This window comes from Choloepus didactylus, chromosome 10 (genome assembly GCF_015220235.1).
Source record: "Choloepus didactylus isolate mChoDid1 chromosome 10, mChoDid1.pri, whole genome shotgun sequence".
Taxonomy (NCBI): domain Eukaryota; kingdom Metazoa; phylum Chordata; class Mammalia; order Pilosa; family Megalonychidae; genus Choloepus; species Choloepus didactylus.
The window spans coordinates 98,968,595-98,995,479 of NC_051316.1; the positions used below are offsets into that span (position 1 = coordinate 98,968,595).

The following is a 26,885-nucleotide window of genomic DNA, read 5'->3' on the forward strand; positions in this document are numbered from 1 at the left end:
GATAGAAAACAAACAACAGAGAAAAATCAATGAAACCAAACGCTGTTTTTAAAAAACAGATTAAATGCAACCAAATCTAGCTAGACTGTTAAAGGAAAAAACGGAAAAGACACAAATTATCCATATCAGAAAAGAAAAAGGGGACAACTCTACAGATCCTATAAACATTAAAAGAATAAGGAGAAATGAATAGTACAATACTGTGTGGTAGTAGCACAGTACTGTAAAAATTACAAAGCGAAGTGTGAGTATGGTTGAAAGAGCAAGGCTAGGGTTGTGTTATGTCACCAGAAGGAAAGCTAAAGGATAAAAACTAGGACTGTAAACTTAGCAAAATCCAGAGTAGACAATGATGGTGATTAAATGTATAAATATGAGAGTTCTTATATGAACTAGAACAAACATAGGTTGCTATTTCAAGGTGTTATTAATAGGGTATTATAAGGGAAACAAATACAATTAATGAAACTAAGGTCTATAGTTAACAGTAACACTGTCATTTTCTTTCATTAATTGTAACAAAGGCACTATACCAAAGCTAAATGTCAATAATAGGGGGATATAAGGAGTATGGGATTTTTTTTCTTTGGAAGAAATGTGAAATTTTCGTATTAACTGTAGTGGTGAATGTAACTATGCCAAGAGCCACTGGTTGTACAGTTAAGATCTTTCAGAACACTTCCCAGTTCATTGTATGAGGCCAGTATTACCCTGCTACCAAAACCAGAAAAAGACATTAAGGAAAACTCTAGAGAAACATTCCTCATGAACACAAAAATCTTCAATAGAATATTTTAAAAGACATCCCAAATGAGGTTATCCCTAAGGATACAAGGTTGGTTTACTATTGATTTACTTCACCATATTAACAGAATTAAGGAGAAATACGAAATGATCACATGATTACTTCAACAGCTGCAGGAAGAACACCTGACAAAGTCTGACACCCATTCATGACAAAAACTCGATGCATAATAGAAATAGAGAACTTCCTTAACCTGGCCTGCAAAAAACCTATAGCTAACATCTGGAACAAAATAATCATGTCCACTCTCATCATTTTTATTCAACATTGTTCTGAAGGTTTTAAAAAGTCAATGTAGTAAGGCAAGAAAAAAAATCCATAAAATGTGAAAGGAGGTAAAACTGTCTTTATTCAGAGATGATATGATGTATGTGGAAAAGTCTAAAGAATATACAAAAATGCTACTAGAACTACTGAGTTTAGCAAGGTCACAGGAGACAAGGTCACATAGAAAAACCAACTGAATTTCTACATGAGGAACAAACAATTGGAAAATAAAATTAAGAAGATACCATTTACAACAGATTAAAATATGTGCAAGTCTCATAAACTGAAAAATAAAAATCACTGGAGAGAAATGAAAGAAAACCTAAATAAATGGAAAATTATAACATATCTGTTGATTGGAAGGTTCAAGTATTGTTCAGATGTCTATTCTTCCTAAATTGATCTATAAATTTAATACAACCTCACATAAAATCCCAGAAGGATTTTCTTTCGAAAATAGACACGCTGATTCTAATAAATAGAAATGCAAAGGACTTAGAATAGCCAAACAATTTTGAAAAAGAACAAAGTTGATAGATTCACATGACCCGATTTTAAGATTTAGTTTAAAGCTACAGTGGTACTGGCATATGGATAGATATATAGATAGATGCCACACTACAGAAAATTGAGACACAGATCCACACATATAGGGTCAATTGATTTTTGATAGAGGCGCCAAGGTGATTCAATGGGAATAGCTTAGTAACCTGCTCAAGGTAACAGAACTAGCTAGCAGAGCCAGAGTTCAAATCTTGGCAGGTGGACTCCTGAGTCTGTTTCCTTCCCTCTCACGTAATACTGTCTTAATGTAGAGGGGGAAGCAGTTATGACAGAGGGAACTCAGACATGCCCTGTGCCAGGTAACCTACAAAGGTTCCCTCTAATCCCTTCAGCATAACGTCAGGTCTGGTTATTACTCCCATTTCATAGAGGAGAAAGTTTGGTTGGGGTCACGCAAGGAGTAAACGGCTGACGTGAAATTCCTCCATAACTACTGTGTGAAGAATAACAAAAGTGACAGATGATGAATAATAAAAGTAATGTAACATCAACAGGAAATACAAGGAGGGCTATGGAAGTTCTATAAGCCACATAACAGAGAAACCATTTTCTCTGGGATGCAAGAAGAGTCGAAAGGAATGAAGTCCTTTTAAAAACCTGCCTAGTCCCTGAAGTCCAAACGGTAGCAAAGGTGAGAAGCCACTACATTATTAATTTCAGTGCAAGGAAGAACTGAGTCAGTTTTCAGTGATGATTCAAAAGAAAAGAGAAGACAGCACTTTGGCTTGGAAGAAGACCTGTCTTCTCAGCACTTTAAATAGCTTAGGGGTGGGATTGGTACCCAAGTTTGAAGCTCCTGAGCCCTAAAGGTAGCAGAAGCCCTGCTCCTCTCAGGAGACAAAACAGCCTGGGTAGGGGCATGCACTCTGGGGTCGGGTCATCTGGGTTTCCATCTGAGGTCTCTGCCACTGACTAGCTGTGTGACCTGTGTGAGATATTTAACCTCTTTTTGACTATTCCCTCATAAGTAAAATGGGGATCATAATTACATCCCTCATCAATATGGGGTTATTCTGAGGATTAGATAATACAAAGCACTTAAGAGTAGTGCCTAGCACTCAGTAAGTGCTCAAGACATGAGCTATAGATATTAAGTATCAGAATCACTAATTCTCTTTGACTTATGTTTTTGATGTAGTTATGACATCGATCCATAGCTTTTTCTTCCATATTGACCATGGAGACAATACTGGGTATTCCAGTCAGCTGGAACTGGGCTAGAGTTCCAGTTCTACTTTTTCCTGAGTGCCTTCACCTCTCTGAGTCACAAGTTTTATGATGTTAAAAAAAAATTCCCATCCAAAAATGAGGCTCAAATTACTTTTCTTACAAGGCTGAGGTAAGGATACAATATATTGGATTTTAGTAAAATGCTTCTAGTTTCTGGCACAAAGAACCTCAGTAAATGGGAGCTCCTATTATTTTTATTCTCAGTTCTGATATCAAAAGCATAACCTAGTTCTTTGATTGCTGTGTCAGGATAAGACAAGCTGAAGAATGGTTTTGCCTTCAAGAACATAAGATGCCTACAATCTACCTTTAAACTACTGGGATGTCAGTGTTACTACTGGGCTTGTCAGACTGGAAAACCCAACAGCTCAAACTAAAATTCCAAGCTGCCTAAGGCGCCTCTTCAATTTCACTGTAGAACACAAAGGCTCCTGCCCAGTTCCCATTTTCTTTTTTTTCTTTTTGTCTTTTTTGCATGATCCACAGTTGCTATGGGGGCCATCTTAGGTGTACATTTCTGATCCTACTTCAGTAATCACTACTCAATGTGCATCCCCCTTCCCTCTACTCACTATGGAAGAAATGCCTCAACACTATGGAAGAAATGCCTCAATAAAGAGTTTCTAGAAAGAGGATCAGAGGATAGACTGGGAATTCACACCACAGGGAGGAAACTCAAACCTCAAACTTGGTAAGCAGACTGTGGTAAACCAAAAGGCAGTGAGATCTCCAGGTTCTAGACATTGAGGTTAGTTAATGACCTTAAAACACTCTTCCTGGATAGAGAATATCTTCTTGACCAAAAGGGGGACGCAAAGTGAGATGAAATAGTTTCAGTGGCTGAGAGATTTCAAATGGAGTCGAGAGGTCACTTTGGTGGACATTCTTATGCACTATATAGATAACACCTCTTAGGTTTTAATGTTTTGGAATAGCTAGAAATAAATACCTGAAACTACCAAACTCCAACCCAGTAGTCTGGACTCCTGAAGACAATTATATAATAATGTAGACTACAAGGGGTGACAGTGAGATTGTGAAAACCTTGTGGATCACACTCCCTTTATCTAGTGTCTGGATGGATGAGTAGAATAATGGGGATAAAAACTAAATGACATAATAGGGTGGGATGGGGGGGATGTTTGGGTGTTCTTTTTTCACTTTAATTTTTTATTCTTATTCTGATTCTTCCTGATGTAAGGAAAATGTTCAGAAATAGATTGTGGTGATGAATGCATAACTATATGATCGTACTGTGAACAGCTGATTGTATACCATGGATGACTGTATGGTATGTGAATATATTTCAATAAAACTGAATTAAAAAAAAAAAAAAAAAAAAAACACTCTCCCTGCAAAAACTTGAAAAAGAAGCCTTCCAGTTATATGCAGCTATTTGTAGCTGACAATCAGAGAAGCAGGGGGAACTAACGCTGCCTATGCCTGATTTTTTTGGTTCTGGTTTTTATATAATACATCAAATTACATAATTCTCATGATTACCCTGTGGCATAGCTATTATTCTACCTTCCAACAGTTACAGGGTTCCAAGGTGAGCTTTAAAGAAGAGTAACTGGTATTAGAACTCAGGTCCATCCAAAATTTTCCACTCCACATTATTCTATTTCTAAAGAGAAGTAATAACAACCAGTAGTAGATACTCCCATCTTTCTCTCTCCATCTGACATATGAAACACTTTGAGACTCTAATGAAAGCACATATTTTCTACCCAAAGAAATACACTAGCGCACAAAATTTTCACACAATTTTAGTGGATGTCAAGGACCTTCTCCAGAAATTCATTGACTCCATAGGGTCCAATGGATTATGTAAATCCCCTGTAAACCCTGGACCGTCTGAGCCAATCCCTAGAACGTTAGGAAACCAAGGAGCAGAAAAGCAATCTTAGGAGCCAACACTGGTAGAAGACTCTAAGTCAGTGGTTGGGAAATTATGGCCCACACACCAAATTGGTCTATCTATTTTTGCAAATAAAACTTTAATGGAAGACAGCCATAGTCTTCATTTACATATTGTCTATAGCTACTTTTGTACCAGTAGCAGAGTTGAATAGTTGCATATGGCCCACAAAGCATAAAATATTTACTGTTTATCCCTTTATAGAAAAAGTTTGCTGACTCCTGGCTTAAACCACGAAAGAGATTACACTTCTAAGGGAAACCTGTAGTACAGAAAATGGACAAGAACCCTGCCAGGAAAACCATCATTTCAAAATTTTTAAGATTAGGAGAAGCAAAGAAAAACAGAACATTTGCCAACAGAAACTACTGATGCAACTGTAAGTTGTAAGGAACTCAGCTACACTGCAATCAGCAATGCTTGTTCAGGAGACATGATATGCAGGATAACTAAATCTCTTCCCATTTTAGGAATCCTCTGTTGAGGGAGAGGTTAAGGAAATTATAAAAATAAAATGCTACTGCCAATTATGATAGCATAAAAATTAGCTCAAAGGTGTCTCAATCTAACTAGCTTGAGAAAGGATCTCAAAGACTGCATGCCCAATAAGAGAAGACTGTAGTGAGATTATTGATAAAACCATGAATGGAGAGATGTAATACAAGTTGTATCACAAAATGAAAACTTTGTAGGTAGCCAACTAGAACAACAATCACTAAAATTCAAGGACTTCACTTGATTAAAAGGGAAATCAAGTATTTAATATGACCTTTCTAATTTAGGACCAGTTTAGACTCACATTATCTAGGTCCTTTCTCAGTGCGATCTTGCTAGTCACCAGCTCATGGGCTAAATCATCGTTTTCCTGTTCCAGTCTCATATTAGCTTCTTGTAGACGTCTATTCTCCCGCTGAAGAGTAGAAAGAAAGTAGTTATGGACAAATACAAACTAGACAGAAATGACAGTTTCTTAGAGGACTAAACATCAAAAGTTAATTTCTGAGTCCTATAGAAAAACTGGGAGATGTGGCTTGTCCTGATGTACTTCTAATCAACAAGTAACTTATCTTCTATCTACATAAAGAAATACTTAACTGATTCAAATGACCCTGTCAAGCAGCTAGTTCTTATTAACTGTGATGAAAGGTCACTGAACTGCAACAAACTAGGCAGCTGGTTTGAAGCAAAGCAGATCTTGCTTTCTCATTTGCAAACTGAAACATGAACCTAGAAAACAGTGGGACTGAAATTTGATAAAACTAGTTATAGGCACAATTACATGAAATGAAAGGCTGAAAGCTCCTCTCATCATTCATAACATAAGTAAACAAACCTCAAATCGCTCGATGGGGTCTTCTTGCTGGGCCTGCTGTTCCCTCATGGTGTGATATTCTTTTTCATATTTTTTCAACTTCTTCTGACTAATCTGCAGGATAAACGAACACAAATTAAAAGGTATCAGAAAGTGATGGGTGCTTCAGGGCCTGCACATAAAACCAAGACCTCTGCTATCTCTAGTCACTTTAAAAGTGGTGTTTCTTATTTTTGGAGGGAAATCATCAGAATCCAGGACCCAAAATAACTATTGTGTACAGTGTTTTGTTGAGTACAATTGGTTCCTAAATTTTTATTGACAGTGTTAAAAAGAATATTTCACAGATAACCACTCCTACCTGAGTTCTGGGTATGATTTATCTCTAATAATAATAAGCTACTATTTTATTTAGCATACACCAAACTATTGCTAATAGCTTTAAACCCGTGATCTCACAATACCTCTACAAAATATGCTATTATCCTTATTTTACAGACAAGTTAACTGAAGTATAAAGTGGTTATGTAACATGCCCAAGATCACTCAATTAGGGACTGGTGGATTTGAGACTGAGCCCATGCAGCTGGACTCCATTCAGACCAAGCATGTAGGTGCCTTACTATCCCACCCACCTCTCTATCACCTTTCTTCTCCACTAGTTCCTCCTGTGCTGCTTTCAAATAGACACAATTCTCTCTCCCTTTAAAAACATAGCTCTGCTGACTACTCCACTTAGCTGCCCTTATACCTCATCAAACTACTGTCCTTTTTCTCTAAAGCCTTTCTTCACCAACCAATGCAAACCACAGGTCTATACCTTTCACCTCCATTGTTACATGGCCTCTCCCTCTTTTATAGTCTATGGAAGGTATCCTCTGTTTTTTTTTGGAAAGGTATTCTCTTGAAGGGTGCCAGCTATTCCTTTTCCACTCTGTTCAGTGGTCCTACCTTTCCCCAACTAGATTTCAAAATCTGTTAACTTTCATGATTTAACATTACCCATCTATTCCTCCTTTTAGGAACTCTCTCACTCTCCTTTATTCTCTTGGCTTTCCTTCTACCTAAGAGGCCCCCTCCCCTCTTTTTCTGGCTGGCCCCATCTGTTTCTTTAATCTAAACCATAACCTAGGGCATCCCTCTCCCAATCTGCTAACCCATTCTCTACAATGCTTTTCATATTACAAAATATTTATAAAAATTATGATACAACAAATAGGAAAGTGATAAAACAGATAACTGCAATTTAAACAATTAACAAGCTAACACTCTGTTGATCCATTCTTAAAGCTTCAATGATCTGCATGACCATGCTGTCTCTTAGCCCTTGTTCCAGGTAATTAGCACTGTCATAGCTACTCTGGTCTAACTTCTGTATTTTATAGATGAAGAATCTGAGATCTACAAGGGATGGCATAGGCCCAAGTCTGCAGCATGTTGGTGTCAGCCAAATTCCATGTTTAATCCATTATTCCCTTTACATCTTGCTCTTTGACTGAGTCTGCAAACACCTGCACTAGTCAGGATGCTTACAGATCTGCCTCCTCCTGAACTCTATTACAGGATTTTGGCAGCTGCCCAAGAGAAGGCAGCAGGAAGATAACACTATGCCCTGGCTGCAGTCTTTGGAAAGATACCCATTAAACGCCTGGGGTGAGGTAAAAAACTTGAGCAAGTCAGGCCATCTTTAAATCCAGATCTTCTGTGGTTTAAGGCCAATGCCAGGGTCAACTTTTATTGTGTACCTAAAGTGATTTGCAAAGAAAGTGCCTAAATAGAATGTCTGTTTCATCAGTAGTTTATAAGAATCTTAATAGATCAATAGTAGAGGAACAGAAAATAACTGAGGCTGTGGGCAGCCAACATTTCCTTCCTGGGCTCTTTGCCCTTGGTCTGCATAAGTGACAAGGGAGGGAGTGGGTATGAGGCTCCCCCTAGTGTTTTACAAAAGAAAAAAAAATTGATACCAAATCCTACAAAATATTTTCCCAAATCTTTGGAATTCTCCAATTTTTCATTCTCCTGTTGGGGTAAAGAACAATTACTTCCCCCCATTCTTATTCTCATAATTTTTTAAAGGAAATTACATTGAAGCCACATGAAGTAATAAAGGATCTCTGGTAAGGGTAACAATATGGGTAAATAAAAAATTACCAGTACTACTGCAACACTTTTTGCTTACTATAGGCTCTAAAAAGCAAATGTATAAAATGTAATGATAAATCAGTGGTTTTGGACTCATGATGTATAAACATGCAATCTGTGACAAGAACTACATAAAGTGGGGAGATACAGGGATATGGGAACATAGTTTGTGTATACTGTTAAAGTTAAGTTAGTATCTAGGCAAATGAGATAGTTATAGATTTAGGATGTTAAATTGAAGCCCTAAAGAAAATACTGGAGAATATGTAAGCTCACAGAAACAGAGATTAGAATACAGTTTGTGGGAAGCGTGGAAAAATGAGGAGTTAATGCATAATGGATGCAAGGAATCTGTTTGGGGAAACTTTTAGTAATGGAAGGTGATGAGGGTACCGTAACAGTGTAAATATGCGTATCCCACTGAATGGTATGCTTGGGAGTGGCTGAGATGGAAAAGTTTATGCTGTTTATATGTTCCCACAATTAAACAAACAAAAAGGAGTGAGCTAAAAAGAATGACAATTAAATGCCATTTGTGATCCTGGATAGGATTTCAATAAGGGAGGAGAAAAGACTCAAAAGGACATTTTTTGGACATATGAAAAGAATTGGAATATAGACTGTAAGCTTTGTATCAGTGTTAAATTTCTTGAACGTGGTAACTGCACTTAAGGTGGTTACATAACTGAATAGCCTTGTTCTAAGGAAATGTACATGACGATATATAAAGGAGCATGATGTACACAATCCACCTTTATGTGTTCAGAAAATGGATTGGCAGACAGACAGATGGATCACAGACTGATGGACAGATAAATATGGCAAATGTGGCAAAATGTTAAAATTGGATAGATCTGGCTATCTAGAGGGACAGGGGTATACTGGAGTTCCCAGTATGGGATTTGTGTTATTTCTGTAACTATCTTATGAAGCTTGAAAGTATTTCAAAATAAAAAATAAATTTTTTTCTGAGTTAAATATTGATGCATTTTTTGAATTTCGATACACTTGACATCATTGTAGCATTCTGAAACTAGCAGTCTCACCACATCACATATATATTAGAGTATAATTTTTCTATAATCAGGCCCCTTTTGCTGCTTTCAAATGACTGTTACCTTGTTTAGATTTTAAGCATTACCAGAGAGAAGAATCTGTTCTATTCTTTTGATTGTAGCACTGCCTGATAGCTGTAGATGCAGCCTTTTCTGTTATGAAAAAAAAAATGAGAGTCTACCAGGGAAATCTGGAGCACCAGATGTTTCCTTGGATTCCAACTTAGTTTGCGCTATATTGCGCATGAGGAACTTTATGGCATGTGGTTATTTTACTTTAAAACAAGAGTTCCAAGCACCTGCATTAATTATTTTATGTTGTGTGCAGAATAGTATAATTTTTAATGTCAGATATGATACCCTGCACGTATTGCTTTTGCACTCTTTTAAATATTTTGTACCAAATAATAGAAAATGTTTATATTCTTAGAGTGTGAGCTTTGAATAGATGGCATTATCACCTTATTGTGTGTGTGTGTGTTTTTTAACAAAAACTTTTTCTCAATGATTCTATTGCAGTGTTATTCTGGCAAGTCCTATGCCAAATATCTTGTATGATGTTTGTATGGAAGTTTAAATTTTACTCTTGCGTGGTAAGCTATTGACTTCAAAGTTGGAATTTGATATTCCAGTACAAACTCCACAATGTATTCAGAAATCCAAGTTGGTGACATACATTTCATTTTGATGTGTACTTTTCTTTGCTCTTAGACTCCATTTTGCAATAAACGTTTTAATAGTTAAAAAAAAAAAAAAGGTTAATTACAAAGTAACTCCTGTATTTCATTATACCTTATTATAATAGCCTCATTCTCAATGCTCTGGGATTGATTATCCTTCAGCCTTGTAATGACAGCTAATTATAATGAGTACCTGATAAATGCTAGACGGTTTACACTTGCTCTCTCATTTGGTTCTTACAATTTGTTGATGGGATTATGTGCATTTCTTTTCCTATGTTTTCTATATTGAGTATGAATTATTTTTATAATTAAGAAAAACATAAATGCTATTTAAAAACAATTCTCATAATTATTCTGGACTTCTCTGGGCATAAGACAGCACTGTGCTCACTTCTCATGATGATGGTCTCCACTGTGCGTCTGCATCAGTCCTCAGGAGTCACCTCTCAGGACTGGACACAGACACAGCTCCACCATCTTTGGCAGCCCAGCACAGCCAGAACTTGCTGGTTCAGAGTTCTGACTTTTCCACTAGCTTAATCTCCTCTCCCCACTCTTTACCTCTTTTGTTCACTCATTCTCAGTCTCTTTCTTCCTCCCCTCCTCTTTTCAATCCCCTGCCACCAACACAAAATAAATGAATAAAAACAACACAGCTTATAATGGGTTCACAGATGATCCTGACTTTTGGAGCATGGGTGTCTGCATACCAAAGCCAACTAGTTGAGACTGCCTCTGAGGGACAAGCCCATGAAAAAGACTGACATCCTACACCTGGCTGGGGAACCTGGAGATGCCAGCAGCAAAAGCAAAGATTCAGGTCTCCTTATAAGGCGGCACCTACAGGAGACTAGCACCTCTCAGCCTGTCTGTCACATTACGGATGTTTTCTCCAGGCCAGAACTGTGTTTCACTAATTGCTGCCCTGCCCATGTCCATAGGAGTACCCAGAAATGCTTGATAAATTCATGAGAAAGGACCTTCTCTTCCCTGCCTTGACCTTTCTTCTGACTGGAAATGGCTACCGAAGTGGCCATACAATACTTCTTCCCTCTACTTGGAGAGTCCCACCCTGGTTAACTCCTATTTACCTTTCAGAACATTGATCTGACATCACTTCTTTAGAGAATCCTTCCCTGATACCTCTTTCCCCCTATTAGCAAGGTCCTTCTGTTACATATTATCAGAGCGCCAAGTCCTTTTCCTCCGTATTCGAGTTTATAATTAATTTATGTGCTAACGTGATGGTCTTTCTTCCTACTATATAATAGATCAACATCTGTTTTGCTTGCCAATGTATCTCCAGTGTCTAGTTCAATGCTTGGAACATAATCATGATCCCAATAAACAGACATGGAATGAATCAAGCCCAATGCCTTCCTTTTCTCCGAATAAGGATGCATAATAAGGCATGTATATATTCCAACAGTTGACAACTATTATGTGCAGTGTTCATTGCTAGGCGTTAGTGATACACAGATGTATATGGATCACAATATGCAAACTCCAAGAGGACAGTAATTCTTATATTATGAAATTACTAAGGCCTGGGACACAGTGAGCATGAAATAATCCATGATATAAGCACGAATGAAGACATAGTCCTCATTCTTAAAAGTCCAAGTTCATTGGGTCTCTCTCTTACTTATACAAATGACATTTTAACTGAATTCAGGAAGCAGAGGAAGCTATGAGCTCTGAATTATGTCACACCCGCTGTTGGCTGATTCCTATAAGAAGGCTGGGGAAATTGCAGCTTCAAGTAGAGGCATTTTTGCCCTCGAAGAACATTAATTTAAATTTAATCTTTGTTCTTTTCAAATGTATTTTTGGGGAAGGCAGGGATGTTAACAATCTCCTGGCATAAAACTGGGTTTGTAATTTAGGTAAAACAAACCCTACTATAAAATCAGCACAGTGGTTCTCACTGCTGTTAGGGACAGCATCACTTTTGAGAGTCTTCTGAGACATACGGCTTCTCCCCATCAAAGAGCATAAGAGGCAGTTGCCCTCCCATGTCCCTGAATAAAACATAATACATACCATTTCTGAAGACTCATAGGCCCCCTGAGGCCCATCGATGGTCCCAGGTTAAGAAACCTTGAATTAGAAAGAAGGTGGAGACTGGGCACATTCCAGTGTGGTATTTTGGTAGAAGCACAAATTTAGTCCAACCCCTCCCACCCCCCTTTAGTCACTCACTTATTATTAATCTGTCACAGAACTGGACACTTCTCTCTCTTGAAATATGTGCTACCTACCCCAGGGAAGCTGGTCCCTGATCAGCCTCCCAAACAGGCAGTGATGCCATGGCCCACGTGGAGGAGGAGTGAGTGTGGCTGCCGACTTGGGCAGGAGTGAGGTGGTTCAGCTACTGACTAAGAAATTGGGCTCTACAGCTGGACAGACCAAGGCTCTGGTCCTGGCTCTTCTGATGGTTTACTGTGTACAAAGGCAAGCTGCCTAATTGCTCTAAAACTCAGTTTCCTTATCTGTAAAAATCAAAGCAGTCCCTAGGAGGATACTGTTATGAGGATCAAATGATATAAAACAAATATATACTGCCCAGCAGAGTGTCTGGTAATAAGATGTATAGGTTGAGTGGGTGGATAGTGGGGTTGGGGGGTGGGAGGAGGTTTGGAATCCTAAGGAGATTCTGACCCCACAGTCCTCATCGCTTTGTATGGTAGGATTAACAGGAAGCTAAATGAAATCTGAGACAAGTCCATCTTCCCCTTAAGAATGTAAACTATCTGGAGCAGGGACTTTGCTTTTCAGTTACTGATTAAAAGTACCTGAGATTTACATAAGACTTTCTAGTATGGGTAGGGCATGGACTGTCACCCTTATTTTGCCGTTGAGGAACTGAGACTTACCTAGGTAAAGTGACTTGTCCAAAGTCAAACAATCAGTCTGTTAAGTGGCAATACCTGCACAAGAATGCAAATTTGGGTTGATTCTTGTTTCTTACTTATTTTTGTAGCATGCCCAGTACTGAGCACAGTTCTTGGCAAATAAGAAAATTTATAAATGTTTGTTGACATAAACTGACTTAAGTAGAGTACTCTGGATGCCTGGACAGAGGCATCAAAACAGCACTGGTGTTTGAGGGATGTGAAAATGATCAACATAAGAAGAGCTGTAGTTACTTTAAAGGTATCATCTTATTTCTTTCTCATTCAACCCTGTTGTATTAACTTTCCCTGGGCCACACAGCAGAGGCAGAGCTAGAATCAGAGCCAAGGTCTGTGCAACTCAAGACCTGCACTCCTAACCACTTTAAACAGACAAACATTCTATTTAATTTCTAAGCCTTTTAATTTAATTTGTTCAAATAGTTCAGATTCAAACTCAAAGACCACTCAACAGACTTTAGCATTCTAGTTCTATCACCATAGTATTTTCCTAAAATGAATTTACTTCTTAGCAAATTAGAAGCAGAGGAACCAAACAGATAAGACCAACAAAAACCAACTTATTAAAATAAGAAGATAGTGCCCACCACTACCCTTGCAACAACTGGCAAAATTTAGGGTCTATTATAGAGAAACAGAGCCTCATTCAGAAATTTCCCCATGAAATGCAATTCTAAAAGACAGGAACAAGCAAAGAAATAAAACTATCGCCTGGACTAATTATGAGGAAAGCTGAACTTAGCTACGATGTACAGAGAGTAAGTTTTCAACTCTGATACAGACAATGAGTTACCTATCATTTAAACAATGAACATCACCAAAAATGGAACAATGTAAGTGGCTCTTATCCCACTCATTTAATACCTCATATATAGTAAAGCACAAAGACTATAAGCATTGACTTCAGAATCTCAAACTCCTGAGACCTAATCCCAACGCCATTACTTAACTTTATATCCTTACACTTTTCTAAGCTTTAGTATAAACATAGGTAAAATGATCTCAGATGGTCATGGTGAAGACGAGTTCACTGTGTATAGACACAATGTACAATTTTGTGAAAACATCAAGAAACAAGGTTGATGAAAGTGCCTCACAGAGCTGAAAATCCTAACAGTTAAACACTGACTACAAAAATGATGTTAGCAGAGAATGAAGTTCAAGCTAGTATTGTTTTTAGCTCACAAATGAAACTATCCCTCCAAAGGGCAAATATTTCTGAATGCCAAGGGATTTTCAGTTTCTCCAAATACTGAATTATTTGAATTACATTAATGTGGAGATATTGCTATTTGATTTTTGTAATTTCTTGTAGGTACTTTGAAGTCTGCCACATTTACCTTATGTTTGAAATAAATTCCAAAGGAGCAACGGTTCAGAAATTACAATGAACCTCAGGAAAAGGATTTTATAGCAAAAGGGTAAAGTCTACACCATCTCTTTTAGCATGGTTCTTGCTTTTCCCAAACTAGTCTCAAATATTTGAGTTGTTCTCAAAAATCCCTCTGTAGACATGAAAAAACAAACTCTTGCCCTCATGTATTTCTTGAATCAAAATTTAAGAAGACCTAGCAATTTTCTTTTTTTCTTTTCTTCCTCGAAAGACCATGTATGACCAAGTTATGAGTATGAAAAGCTTTGGGAGCCCCAGACGATTCATGATCTCCTGAAGCAATCTATCCAAAGTGGAACTTCTTTTAGGTCTTATATCAGAAGTGGAAACAATTTTTCTGTCAAAGGTCACTGATCCAAAGGGGTGAGAAATTCAATGGACAGTTAAATGAGTTTTGATGTATGTTAAATTTTAGATTAAGAGGAGGAGACCTAAAACCCCTCAACAAATAAATAAAATATTTCGGTTTCATATTAAACTCCCTTTAAAGAGAAAGAAGGAGAAGGGAAGATGTAAACAGCCCGGGAAAAGAGAGAAGCAGAGAAAGAAAAGTAAGGATAGACAAAGAAAAAGATTTAGAGACAGAAGAACCATGGACACAGAGAGGAAAACAGACTTTTTTTGAGCAACACATCATCTTGTAGCCATTCCAGATACTACCATGCCAAACTTAATTCTTGTTGCACTTTTGCAATTAGAGGAGGCAGTGCAGTGGAGTGGAAAGCACTAGGAATGAAGAATCAGAAGGCCTGAGGCTCAAGTAGGGTGCCTCTCGGTACACAGCCAGGTAGCACTTGGGTGAGTCACATATAAGCCTTGGTTTCCACACTTGATTTGCCCTACCTACCTCACAGGGTACGGCAAAGAAGAAATGAGATGCTTGTAAAGGCTATACAATTGGACATTACAACATCAAAAAGTTATTTTAAAATAAAAACAGAACAATGGCAATAAAAATACGTATTTGATTCCTGGACTGGCATGTGAGCCAAAGTATTTCCAATTCACACCTTAATCAGGAAGTATAACTAAGTGAACCAAGTCACAATTTAAGAACAACTAATAATCGAATGGCTTTCCTTGCTAACAAAGTTGGCAGAATTTTTTTTTTAAATGTAAATGACTTTAATAATAAATATAAAGCGGAAGTGACTGCTGAGATAACTTACATGCTGCATCTGATATTTTACATAGGACATTCATTCTTAAGGCAGAAAAATCTAATTTTACATGTAATTACATGGTTCTTACATCCAAGGATCAAATGGAAGTCGACTTGAGCAGATAGACTCCTTGTTTTTTTTTTTTTCTTTTGTTTAAATGTTTACGTATTTTTTTTTAATTTTTTAAAGTTTATCAAAAAATTAAAACAAGCAACAAAAGACATACATTTCAAACAAAACAAAGGATTAAGAAAAACAGAAAACCTAAAATAACTACTTTGCTTCCAAAATGTTCCTGCTCTACCCCAAGAAAATAACCTAATATAGCAACATTTCCATGAACTTGTTCCTACCATACCCATCAGAAATTAACAAACCATAGTCGTTCCTGGGCATTCCCAGAACATTAAATTTACCCATGATAGCTTATCTGTTCTTATTGAGTTATCGTTCCCCCTTCATTAATTGCTCTCTATCACTAGTTCCCTTACATTCTACGTTATAAACCATTTACTTTAGGAGTGTGTTGTTTAACCTCCAGGTGTTTGTGAATTTTCTAAGTCTCTGATGGTTACTGACTTCTACTTGGATTCCATTGTGGTCAGAGAATGTACTTTGAATATTTTCAATTTTTTTAAATTTATTGAGGATTGTTTTATGTCCCAGCATTTGCTCTATTCTGGAGAAAATTCCGTGGCCACTAGAGAAGAATGTGTATCCTGGTGATTTGGGATGTGATGTTCTATATATGTCTGTTAAATCAAATTCATTTATCAGATTGTTTAGGTTTTCAATTTCCTTATTGGTCCTCTGTCCGGTTGACCTGTCTATAGGAGAGAGTGATGTGTTGAAGTCTCCCACAATTATTGCGGAAACATCCATTGCATCCTTTAGTTTACCAGTGTTTGTCTCATGTATTTTGTGGCACAATGATTGGGTGCATAAACATCTATGATTGTTATTTCTTCTTGTTGAATTGCCCCTTTTATTAGTATGTAGTGGCCACCTTTGTCTCTCCTAACATCCTTGCATTTAAAGTCTATTTTATCTGAGATTAATACTGCTACACCTGCTTTCTTTTGGCTGTAGCTTGCATGAAATATTTTTTCCATTCTTTCACTTTTAATTTCTTTGTGTCCCTGTGTCTAAGATGAGTCTCTTGTATGCAACATATTGATGGTTCATATTTTTTGGTCCATTCTGCCAAACTATATCTTTTAATTGGGAAGTTTAATCCATTTACATTCAACGTTATTACTGTGAAGGTATTTCTTGAATCAGCCATCCTATCCTTTGGTTTATGTTTGTCACATGTATTTTTCCCTCTCTCTCTTAATGTCCTTTAATGAACCAATATTGAATCTCTTTAGTACTGACCCTTTCTCCATCTCTCTCTCTCCTTTCTTTGTTTCTCTGTCGGCAGGGCTCCCTTTAGTATCTGAAGTAGGGCAGGACTTTTATTAGCAAAATCTCTCAGCATTTGTTTGTGAAAAATTTAAGCTCTCCCTCAAATTTGAAGGAGAGCTTTGCTGGATAAAGTAATCTTGGTTGGAAATTTTTCTCCCTCAGAATTTTAAATATGTCATGCCACTGCCTTCTCACCTCCATGGTGGCTGCTGAGTAGTCACTACTTAGACTTATGTTGTTTCCTTTGTATGTGGTGAATTGCTTTTCTCTTGCTGCTTTCAGAACTTGCTCCTTCTCTTCAGTATTTGACAGTCTGATCAGAATATGTCTTGGAGTGGGTTTATTTGTATTTATTCTATTTGGAGTTTGCTGGGCATTTATGTTTTGTGTATTTATGTTGTGTAGATTGTTTGGGAAATTTTCCCCAACAATTTCTCTGAATACATTTTCTAGACCTTTGCCCTTCTCTTCCCCTTCTGGGACCCCAATGAGTCGTATATTTGGACGTTATATTTTATCTATCATATCCCTGAGGTCCATTTTGATTTTTTCAATTTTTTTCCCCATTCTTTCTTTTGTTCTTTCATTTTCCATTCTGTGGTCCTCGAGGTCACTGATTTGTTGTTCAGCTTCCACTAGTCTTGTACTATGAGTATCCAGAATCTTTTTAATTTGGTCAGCAGTTTCTTTTATTTCCATAAGATCATCTATTTTTTTATTTACTCTTGCAATTTCTTCTTTCTGCTCTTCTAGGGTCTTCATGTCCTTTATATCCTGTGCCATGCTCTCATTGTTTGTCTTTAGTTCTCTGATTAATTGCTCCAAGTAACTGTGTCTCTTCTGATCTTTTGATTTGGGTGTTTGGGTTTGGGTTCTCCATATCGTCTGGTTTTATCATATGCTTTAAAATTTTCTGTTGTTTTTGGCCTCTTGGCATTTGCTTTACTTGATAGGGTTCTTTTAGGATATGTAGGATTATTCAAAGACAAATCTCTAATTTGTCAGATCTACAGCTTGGTGGCATACACTTTCTCTAACTAACCAGCAGATGGCATCCATGAGTCACCTGTTTCCCTCAAGTCAGTTCTCCCCAACTTTGTCTTTGTGGTGCCTGGGGGTCTGATTCTTGTGGGGTCCAATTGGTGCACCAAGTTTGGTGTGTCGTTGGTGCTGTACGCCCTGAACGTGGGGTGTGTATCTGAGCGGTTAGTGAGGGAGGGCAGCTTTAATAATCAAACCTCCCAAGTGTTCCTGGAGATTTAAGGCTGTTGCAAGAGTCTAAACCTTCATTTCAGTCTTGCCACAGATTGTCTCTGCTGCTGTCCCAGCTATGCCCTTCTAGGGCCTCTGCTGATGGAAGGTAGTGCTACATCACAAGTGCGCGCTGTCCCTCAAGGGAAGTTCTGGGCTGCCTGGCCGTGTAGGGGTGTTCCCAGCCTGCCGTAAGGATGGCTGTATGGGGCGTGTTAATTTCCCCCTTTTTGCACAGCTCCGCCTTCCCAGCTCTGGAACAATTAGCTGTGGGTGTGCGAAAGGCTACTACTGTCCACACCTGATATTGTGGCATGTGCACATGATGCTAGAAACACTTCCTGTCACACTGGGTTTTTTGGCGCAGCTCTGGGCTGTGGCTCCGGCACCAGGCAGGAGCGTTCCCAGCCCACCAGGAAGATGGCTGCAAGGGGTGTAGTTTTTTTCCTCTTTTGGCTCACCTCTGCCTTCCCTGCTACAAGACAGTTAGCAGCGGGTATGCAAAAGACTATCATCCATGCCAGATATTGAGGCGTTCACATGGCCCATTCCTTCTGTGCTTCACAGTGCAGTTCTCACTGCCATACCTGCAGCTGCTTTTGGGGTGTTTTAAAAAAGAACTAGTCCACCTCCAAATGCCAACCCTAAAGTTTCCCCACACCACAGCATGGCTGCCGGCTATTCAGCGGCTTACTCACTTGTTTCAGAACACAGACTCCCGGTTTCACCAAGTGCACGGTCCCTGTGGATTTAGCAGACCTTGTCCAGCTGGTGCATTGCTGGAACTGGTGTTCCGGGTCACTTTCTGGCTTTTACCTAGTGTTTTTCACAGAGGTGTTTTTTTGCCCTGTCCCTCCTAGCCACCATCTTAGGTTCTCCCCACAATGTAATATTAAGACAGAATATAAGACAGAATAAAGACGTGGAACATATAATTACATGGGTGAATCTTGAGGACATTATGTTGAGTGAAGTTAGCAGAAACAAAAGGACAAAAACTGTATGGTCTCAGTAATATGAACTAACATTAATGAGCAAACTTTGAGAGTTAAAAGCTGATAACAGAGGCTACGAGGAGATAGAATGAGGGTAGAGATCGGGCATTTGATGCTAAAGGACTACAGAATGTTCAGCAGGATTGATTGTATAGACCCAGAAATTGATAGCATAATACTGTGCAATGGTAGCACAATACTGTAACTACAGTGAACAAAGATGTCCATGAGTAAAGCCGAAAGAGGTGGGCTATGAGCATGTATGATACCTGAGGTAAAGATAGAAGATAAAGACTGTGACTGTTTAACTTAGCAAAAACTGGAGTGGTCAATGACTGTGACTACATGTACAAATATAAAACTGTTCTTGCATGTGGAAGAACAAATGTATGTCAACCATGCAGAGTGTTAGAAAGGGGATGGTAGTGGGGAAAAATATAATCAAATCAAACTGGAGTCTATGTTCAACAGTAACATTGTAATATGCTTCCATTAAATGTAACAAAGACAATATAACAAAGGTAAGTAAGTATGAGAGCGGTATATAAGGGAGGGATATGGGATTCTTGGTAGTGGTGTTGTTGTCCGACCCTACTATTGTATTGTATGATATTTTCTTTTTCTTTTTATTATCTTTTTTATTGTTCATTTAAAAAAAACACTTTTTTTTTTTCCCGTAGTAAGCAATATGTTCAAGTGCTGACTGTGGTGATAAATGCACAACTGTATTATGATACCGTGAACAACTGATTGTGTACTGTGGATAATTATATAGTATGTGAATACAGCTCTATAAAATTGTATGGAAAAATATCAACAGGGATAAAAGTGCTGGAGAAAACATGGAGAGAGGGATGTATGTATTTACTGTTGGTTAGGAGGCAGAATGGTGTAGCCTTTCTGGAGGACAGTGGGGTGGTTCCACACGAAGCTAAGCATGTGGGTGCCATAAGGTCCTGCAACCTCATTAGGAGGCATTTACTTGGAGGACTTGAGAGCAAGGACATGAATGGACATTTGCACAAAGGTGTTTATGGAGAGAGTATACATGATATGCAATGGGTGGAGGTGGCCTAAGGGTACATCGACTGAGGAAGAAAATGGTGAACTGTGATGTGTGCATACAAGGAAATACTGATCTACTGCGAGAAGGAATGAAGCTGTGAGACATGCAACGAGGTGAATGGAACCTATAGACAGTATTTTGAGTGAACTACATCAGGAACAGAGGCAAACACTATAATGCCTCACCAACACAGACTAACTACAATGTGTAAACTCAGAATTGAACCTTAGAGCACAGTTTATCAGGGGAATGCTTTTTGTAATGGTCCCTAGATTGTAAGCTCTTACAACAGTCACATCTATTCCTGAATTGTAATGGCTGTCTCCAGATTCTGAGATGCTGATCCCTTTGTGTACACCCTGATCGATCCCTGGAACTTTGGGATCTGTGTGACACCTGAAACTCAGAGCTAGAACTCAGAAGACATGAATGTCAGTATTAGCACATACATCAACTGTTACAAAAGCTGAAAAAGAATCCAGACTTCAACTAGAGATATGAATGAATCAGATGTGGTTAGGACTAGGGCAAATCGGGCCAAAGGGTAAAGGACAACACTGACTGAGTTTTAAAACTTCAAACACCATGTGAGATCAAGGGAAGAGATGTTTAGTTGGTGCAAGACCTATGTTTCCTAAACAATTTAATTCACACAGTTCATTCAAATAACATAATTACATGGAACTTTTAATAGGAAGTGAGCCCTGGTAGGTTTGCATAGGTTAGTGTGAAATAGTGACACATCCCAAAGCAATCTGGACAGAGAATAAAAATATATATATGCAGGACCTCCCTGAGGAGCTGGAGGAAAATGCAGACGTGGTGGGCTTCCTCACCTGAACTGTTGCTGATGTTCTCACAAACATTGAAGACTGGCAGTTTGATGTGCCGAGCCCTCTATCATGGGACTTGTCCTTAAGAAGCTTGTCACTGCAAAGGAGAGCCTAAACCTGGTTATAATTGTGTCTAAGAGTCTCCCCCTAAGTACCTCTTTGTTGCTCAGATGTGGCCCTCTCTCTCTAGCTAAACCAACCCGGCAGGTGAACTCACTGCCTTCCCCCCTACATGGGCTCTGACTCCCAGGGGTCTAAATCTCCCTGGCAACACAGGATATGACTCCAGGGGATGAATCTGGACCTGACATCATGGGATTGAAAATATCTTCTTGACCAAAAGGGGATGCGAAATGAAACAAAATAAAGTTTCAGTGGCTGAAAGATTTCAAATGGAGTTGAGAAGTCATTCTGGTGGGCATTCTTATGCCCTATATAGATAACCCTTTTTAGGTTTTAATGCATTGGAACAACTAGAAGTAAATACCTCAAACTATCAATCTGCAACCCAGTAGCCTTGACTCTTGAAGACGACTGTATAGCAATGTAGCTTACAAGAGGTGACAGTGTGATTGTGAAAGCCTTATGGATCACACTCCCTTTATCCAGTGTATGGATGGATGAGTAGAAAAACAGGGACAAAAAACTAAATGAAAAATAGGGTGGGGAGGGGTGTTTTGGGTGTTCTTTACTTTAAGTTTTTTATTCTTATTTTCACTTTTTCTGGTATAAGGAAAATGTTCAAAAAATAGATTACGGTGATGAATGCACAACTATATGATGGTACAGTGAACAACTTTGGATGACTGTATGGTATGTGAATATATCTCAATAAAATTGAATAAAAAATACCCAGTGGCAATTGTGGATTGTCTAATAATGATGATGATCATGGAATGGGATTTAAATGAGTTGCAGAGCTTATGTTTCCTTTCTAAATTCTATACCAAAACCATTCACTTGTTTCCAAACCATTCATGTAGCAGGAACCCACTCTGCCATATCTAAAGGGGGCTTTGAAACCACTGTTAATCATATACACTCTCTGTGCTAATAACACTCATATCTCATGCAGTTCACAAAATCCAGGGCTCATGACACAGCTTGCCAATGATTTTTCTTATTTTTCGTCTGGCAAATTATCACTGGATAATTGGCTTAACTATTGTCGATAACTGTCTTAATATCCTTGGTATTAAGTATAGCTGTCATAGTATACCCAATTATCACTAATGAAAATATACATGCTGTCTAACTGTTAAGCAAAAAATCTTGTTCTCTCATATCCTGCGAATCTGTAGGCTTCCCATGCTGTGAGTCAGTTTCTAGAAAAATTAATTTCTCACCTGAAATGATGTGCAAATAAGAGGAATCATCCAAGGTGTCCCCCAACCTTGCCAAGCCTTCCAGGGCTAGCAGGAATTACATATCTAGGCACAAAGTATATGTGCTATGCAGATATATGGAAGGCAGTCTTGTTGGCCTTAACTCATTGAAAGCATAGGCAAGGAAAAAAAATAGACATTGGACACCTCCCACCTGGACTATGGAAATAAAGAATCTATACATTATTAAGATGTTTCAAGCTATTGAAAACCCAAAAAGTAAAACTTTCAACTCTTTTTAAGCCTTGCCCAAATCTATGTTAACTCTTCTTTGTAAAACACTTTGTAGAACTCAACAACATATTCATTCATTCATTGATTCAACAAATATTTATATACCAGATCCTGTTCTATGTGCTTGGGATTTAGCAGTGAACAAAAGAAAAAAAGTTCTTTCTCTCACAGAGCTTACATTCCACTGGAGGGAGACAGACAATAAGCAAATAAACAAAAAATATATAGCAATAAGTGATATGAGGGAAGGTCGGTAAAAGATAGGGTAAGGAGATAAGAGTGCAAAAGGGTTGGGGGAGCTGCTACTTTGCTTTACTGTACACAGAGAGGCTTTCTTTGATGGCATGATGTAGTGGAAGCCTGAATGAGGTGTTAATGAAGCTATGTAGACATCTAGAAGAAAAAGCCATGCAGACAGGCAGAGACACCAGCCAATGCAAAGACCTCAGGGGGTGAACCTGGTTGGCATGCTTGACAACAGCAAGGAGGACAGAGTGTATGAAGTGGGAAGAGCAGTGTGAGATGAAATCAGAGAGGTGGCCAGGGGTTATTAAGCCATGGCAAGAATTCCTGAGTTTTATTCTGAGATATGAAGCTAATCATTAGAGGGTTTTCAACAAGGGAGAGAGATAATCAAGAATAGACTGGGAGGGGAAACACTAAGACCATTTAGGATGCTACTGGAATAATCCAGAAAAGCAATGATGATGGTGTGTAAGACTAGAGTATTAGTGCTGATGGTGGCAAGAAGTGATCAGATTTGGGATATGGTCTGAAGATAGGGCTTGCAAGACGTGGAGAGTGAAATAAAGAGGAATCAAGGAGGGCAGCAAGGTTTTTGGCCTAAACAGCCAGGTATCACTAACTGAAATGGGCACACTAAAAAAGGAACATGTTTTGGAGGGGAAAAAATCATGAGCAAATAAGAAGTGGCATCCTCCTGTGGGCTGAACCAGGCTGAAGTGGGAAGGGTGACTCAAAGAATTTCAAAACCACTTGGTTCTATGCTATGTGCACAATTCTTGAATATATTATTGGAAAGTATGTGTTTGACATCTACTGGAAAGACCATAGAGGATATAGTGATAGTAGTAGCCATCATTTCTTAAATCCTTCCTAATTGCCAGGCACTATTTTAAGCACTGATATTGTAGTTAATCCTGACATGTAAATGCAGATAAAAGAAGTGCTTGGTACATGGTAAACTATCATTAAATGTCAGCCATAAAACCTATGAAGTAGGTAGTATTTTAATTTTAACTAATGATTATTTTAATTTCTAGGAGTTCTATTTCCTTCTTTTTCAAATCCCTCATTCATTTTATATTATGATTTTGGGCTAACAGGTATTCCCTCTTTCAAAGATAGAGGAACCATTCCAAGGTTCTAGCTTTATGCAGAGGTCTCAGTGACAGTTGACTTCTAAAGGCCCAAAGTCATATACACTATATCTGCGTGATGATTAAAAATCTATACATGGCTCTATATTCCCCTGATCTGCTGTTGGTTATCAGCTTACATGCACACCAGCTTTGAACTACTTTGCTGAAAGTAACTGGGCATTTCTCTTTTTTCTTTCAAGTTCATTCAGGTATTTAAACATCTCTTAGGTTATATTTCACCCAGCTTCTTTTTGGGTTTAAAGGAAGAAAGCTCGTTTGAGTTAGCACAGTCTGACATATAACCAGAACCAGAAGAGAAGTTCAATATTATTTTACGGATGAGAAAATTGAGCCTTAAATATGTGAAGTATCTTCGAACTCAAGTATTTGATTCCCAGTCTGGATTCTATTTAATAGGTAGCGAAGCTTATCCCCCCACCAACACCCCTGACACACTGATCCTAGTTCTACCCTCTGGAGGCACAAAGACAACTTTATTATAACATAATCACAAGGAGATCCTATATCTTTATACCTTAAGAGAATTGAACACATCATAAATGCCATTTTAAGTGATAAAATTGAGTGGCTTTTCTTCACAAAGTATTTTTATTTTAGAGAATTTCCGACCATAATAAAAGTTGAAAGTTAGAAGATAGCATATGAAATCATGAAAGCTGAGTTCTGTCACTAAATAGCTGTATGACTCTCAGTGGGCTACAGACTCTTTAAAATGGGGAAAATAATACCTTTCCTGGAGTTTAAGGGGGCAATGAGATTTAATTCATAGGAGATAATGTATATGAAAGCATTTTGGAAAAAAAAAAAATGGTAAGAAGTTCCACAATACAAAAGAAAATGTTTGCCTACTATTAATATTAATAGCTTGATGACAAATAGTAATACATTAAGTAAAACAATCTGAATTAATGTGAAAATTATTTTACCTTCATATTGCAAGCTAATTCCATTAGTTTTTTTGCATTTTCTTCTGAGCGATACCTCTTAGGAAGCTGAACCCTGAAGAACTTCAAGGCACCTTCAAAGTCTGTCAACAGCAGGTCATCCTTGGAAGTCTTAAAGAGGAAAGTAAGAAAATACAACCACACTTAGAAAAAAAATTGCTATGAAGACGTACAAGAAGCCTCTTATAAATTCAGCTTCTTTATAATCCCCTAGAAGATACTTAGCCTTTGTCAGAGCCATTCGCATATATCCATTCACTCACAGGGACAATGCTAGAGTGCAATAAATGGCTGCTTAGAATGAGATTAAGACCAAAATATTGCAATGTTGAACAGAGAATGCCGGGTAATTGAGCTTACCTTTAATAATCCGAGGGCAACATTAAAAATAACACTTATTCCCTAAAAGAGAAAACACAAAAATAACATTTTCAATGTTAATATCAGTATTATTATGCTGTTCATCCTCAGAATACCCCACAATTTTAGAGAAATTGTGAAAACATAGGTAGAGAAATGGAATATCTTGGAAAATAAAAATTGAAAAGTCACCAAACAAAAAACCACTTAAAGTAGGGCCACTCTTCCATTTTTCTGTCTACCCTCCACTCATATTCAACCAGAAAGCATGCTTTTCAAAAGTATTCCATGCTTCCAAATTAAAACATTAGAGTCATAAAATTGTGACCTATCAGGAAATAACTCCTGGTAGACTTTTACTTTGTACTGTCTCTCTCCAAATACAGCAATTACTCTGTCATGAGTCCTTTATGCTTGAACTACATCTGCACAGAGCTCCCTTTAATCTGCCTTTCTTCATCTATACCTTTCTGGAAGTGGTGGGGGAAAAGGACAGACAAGGGGAGGGATTATTGATACTATTAATAGTATTTATACCTCTAGACAATGGGATTACAGCATTTTAAATTATTTTTACTTAAATTTTCTACAATTTCTATAATAAATATAGATTATTTCTGCAATTAAGTACATACAAAACAAAACGAAACAAAACTCAAATGGGCAAAGAATGTTATTTACTCCAATATCTATTTTTTATTTAGTAGTAGACCCCCAAGTTTTAGCACATTCCTACCTAGCTAAAATAAAATCTACCTTGCCATTAGGTGTGGCCAGGTAATTATGTTTTGGCCAATAAGAGATAAATGAAAATGCTAGGCAGAACTTCCAGGTAGTCTCTACAAAAAAGAGGGGAAGTAAATGCTTACAGTATGCCACGCCCTTACCAAAAGTAGTCCCCAAACACCTAGGTCCCTACCTGAGATTGTATAAAAGATTCACTCACTAAGTTTTATCTCTCAGAAACTTGAAGTCACCAGAGTGTTCCTATGCCAGAAAAGTCCTAAAACCCAGAGGCAACATCCTCTTTAAGAACAACAATTAGATGCAGCCTCCATCCCCAAGCTGTTGACACCCCTTTCAATATGAACAAATTAGGGTGCTCACTGAAGATGGAGAAAGGGATTAAGTGAGAGGAAAGGGTAGCAACAAATAAGATTTAACAAAGGTCTATGAATACTGAAACTTTATATAAATATATATGTATTTTTAGATGCTGGGGTGTTGGAATAGCTGGGAAGAAGGTAAATGACATGATGGAACTATAACCTATAACATGCTTTGAAATTTTCTCTATAGCTACTTGTTGAATTGTGCTTTGAAAAGTCTTCACTTTTCTGTATATATCCTATATTGCATACTAAGGAAAGAATTGAAACTGGACTGTAACCCATAACAATTTTTGAAACTACCTGTATAACTGGTTGTTGAGCAGTACACTGAATGTATATTTTACAATGATGGAAAAAGCTTATGTTGTGGAACTGGGACCCATGACATTCTTTGAAATTTGCCCTCAAACTACTTGTGAAATCATACTTCAAAAGTTATCAC

The 26,885-nt window shown here is 37.9% G+C and overlaps 1 protein-coding gene across 4 annotated transcripts in view; it reads right to left on the reverse strand.

Annotated features, from left to right (window-relative positions):
- Positions 1-26,885, reverse strand: part of RABGAP1 (RAB GTPase activating protein 1) — a 200,635-nt gene that overhangs the window by 9,738 nt on the left and 164,012 nt on the right. For all 4 annotated transcript variants that reach the window (XR_005210750.1, XM_037798308.1, XM_037798309.1 and 1 more), the window contains 4 exons: positions 25,332-25,373; positions 24,954-25,082; positions 6,121-6,213; positions 5,587-5,697 (listed from right to left, as the gene is read on the reverse strand). Coding sequence is in view for 3 of the 4 variants with exons in the window: in XM_037798308.1 (XP_037654236.1) it covers positions 5,587-5,697; positions 6,121-6,213; positions 24,954-25,082; positions 25,332-25,373 (375 nt within the window). In the remaining variant the exon portion in view is untranslated. The remainder of the gene's footprint in view (positions 1-5,586; positions 5,698-6,120; positions 6,214-24,953; positions 25,083-25,331; positions 25,374-26,885) is intronic.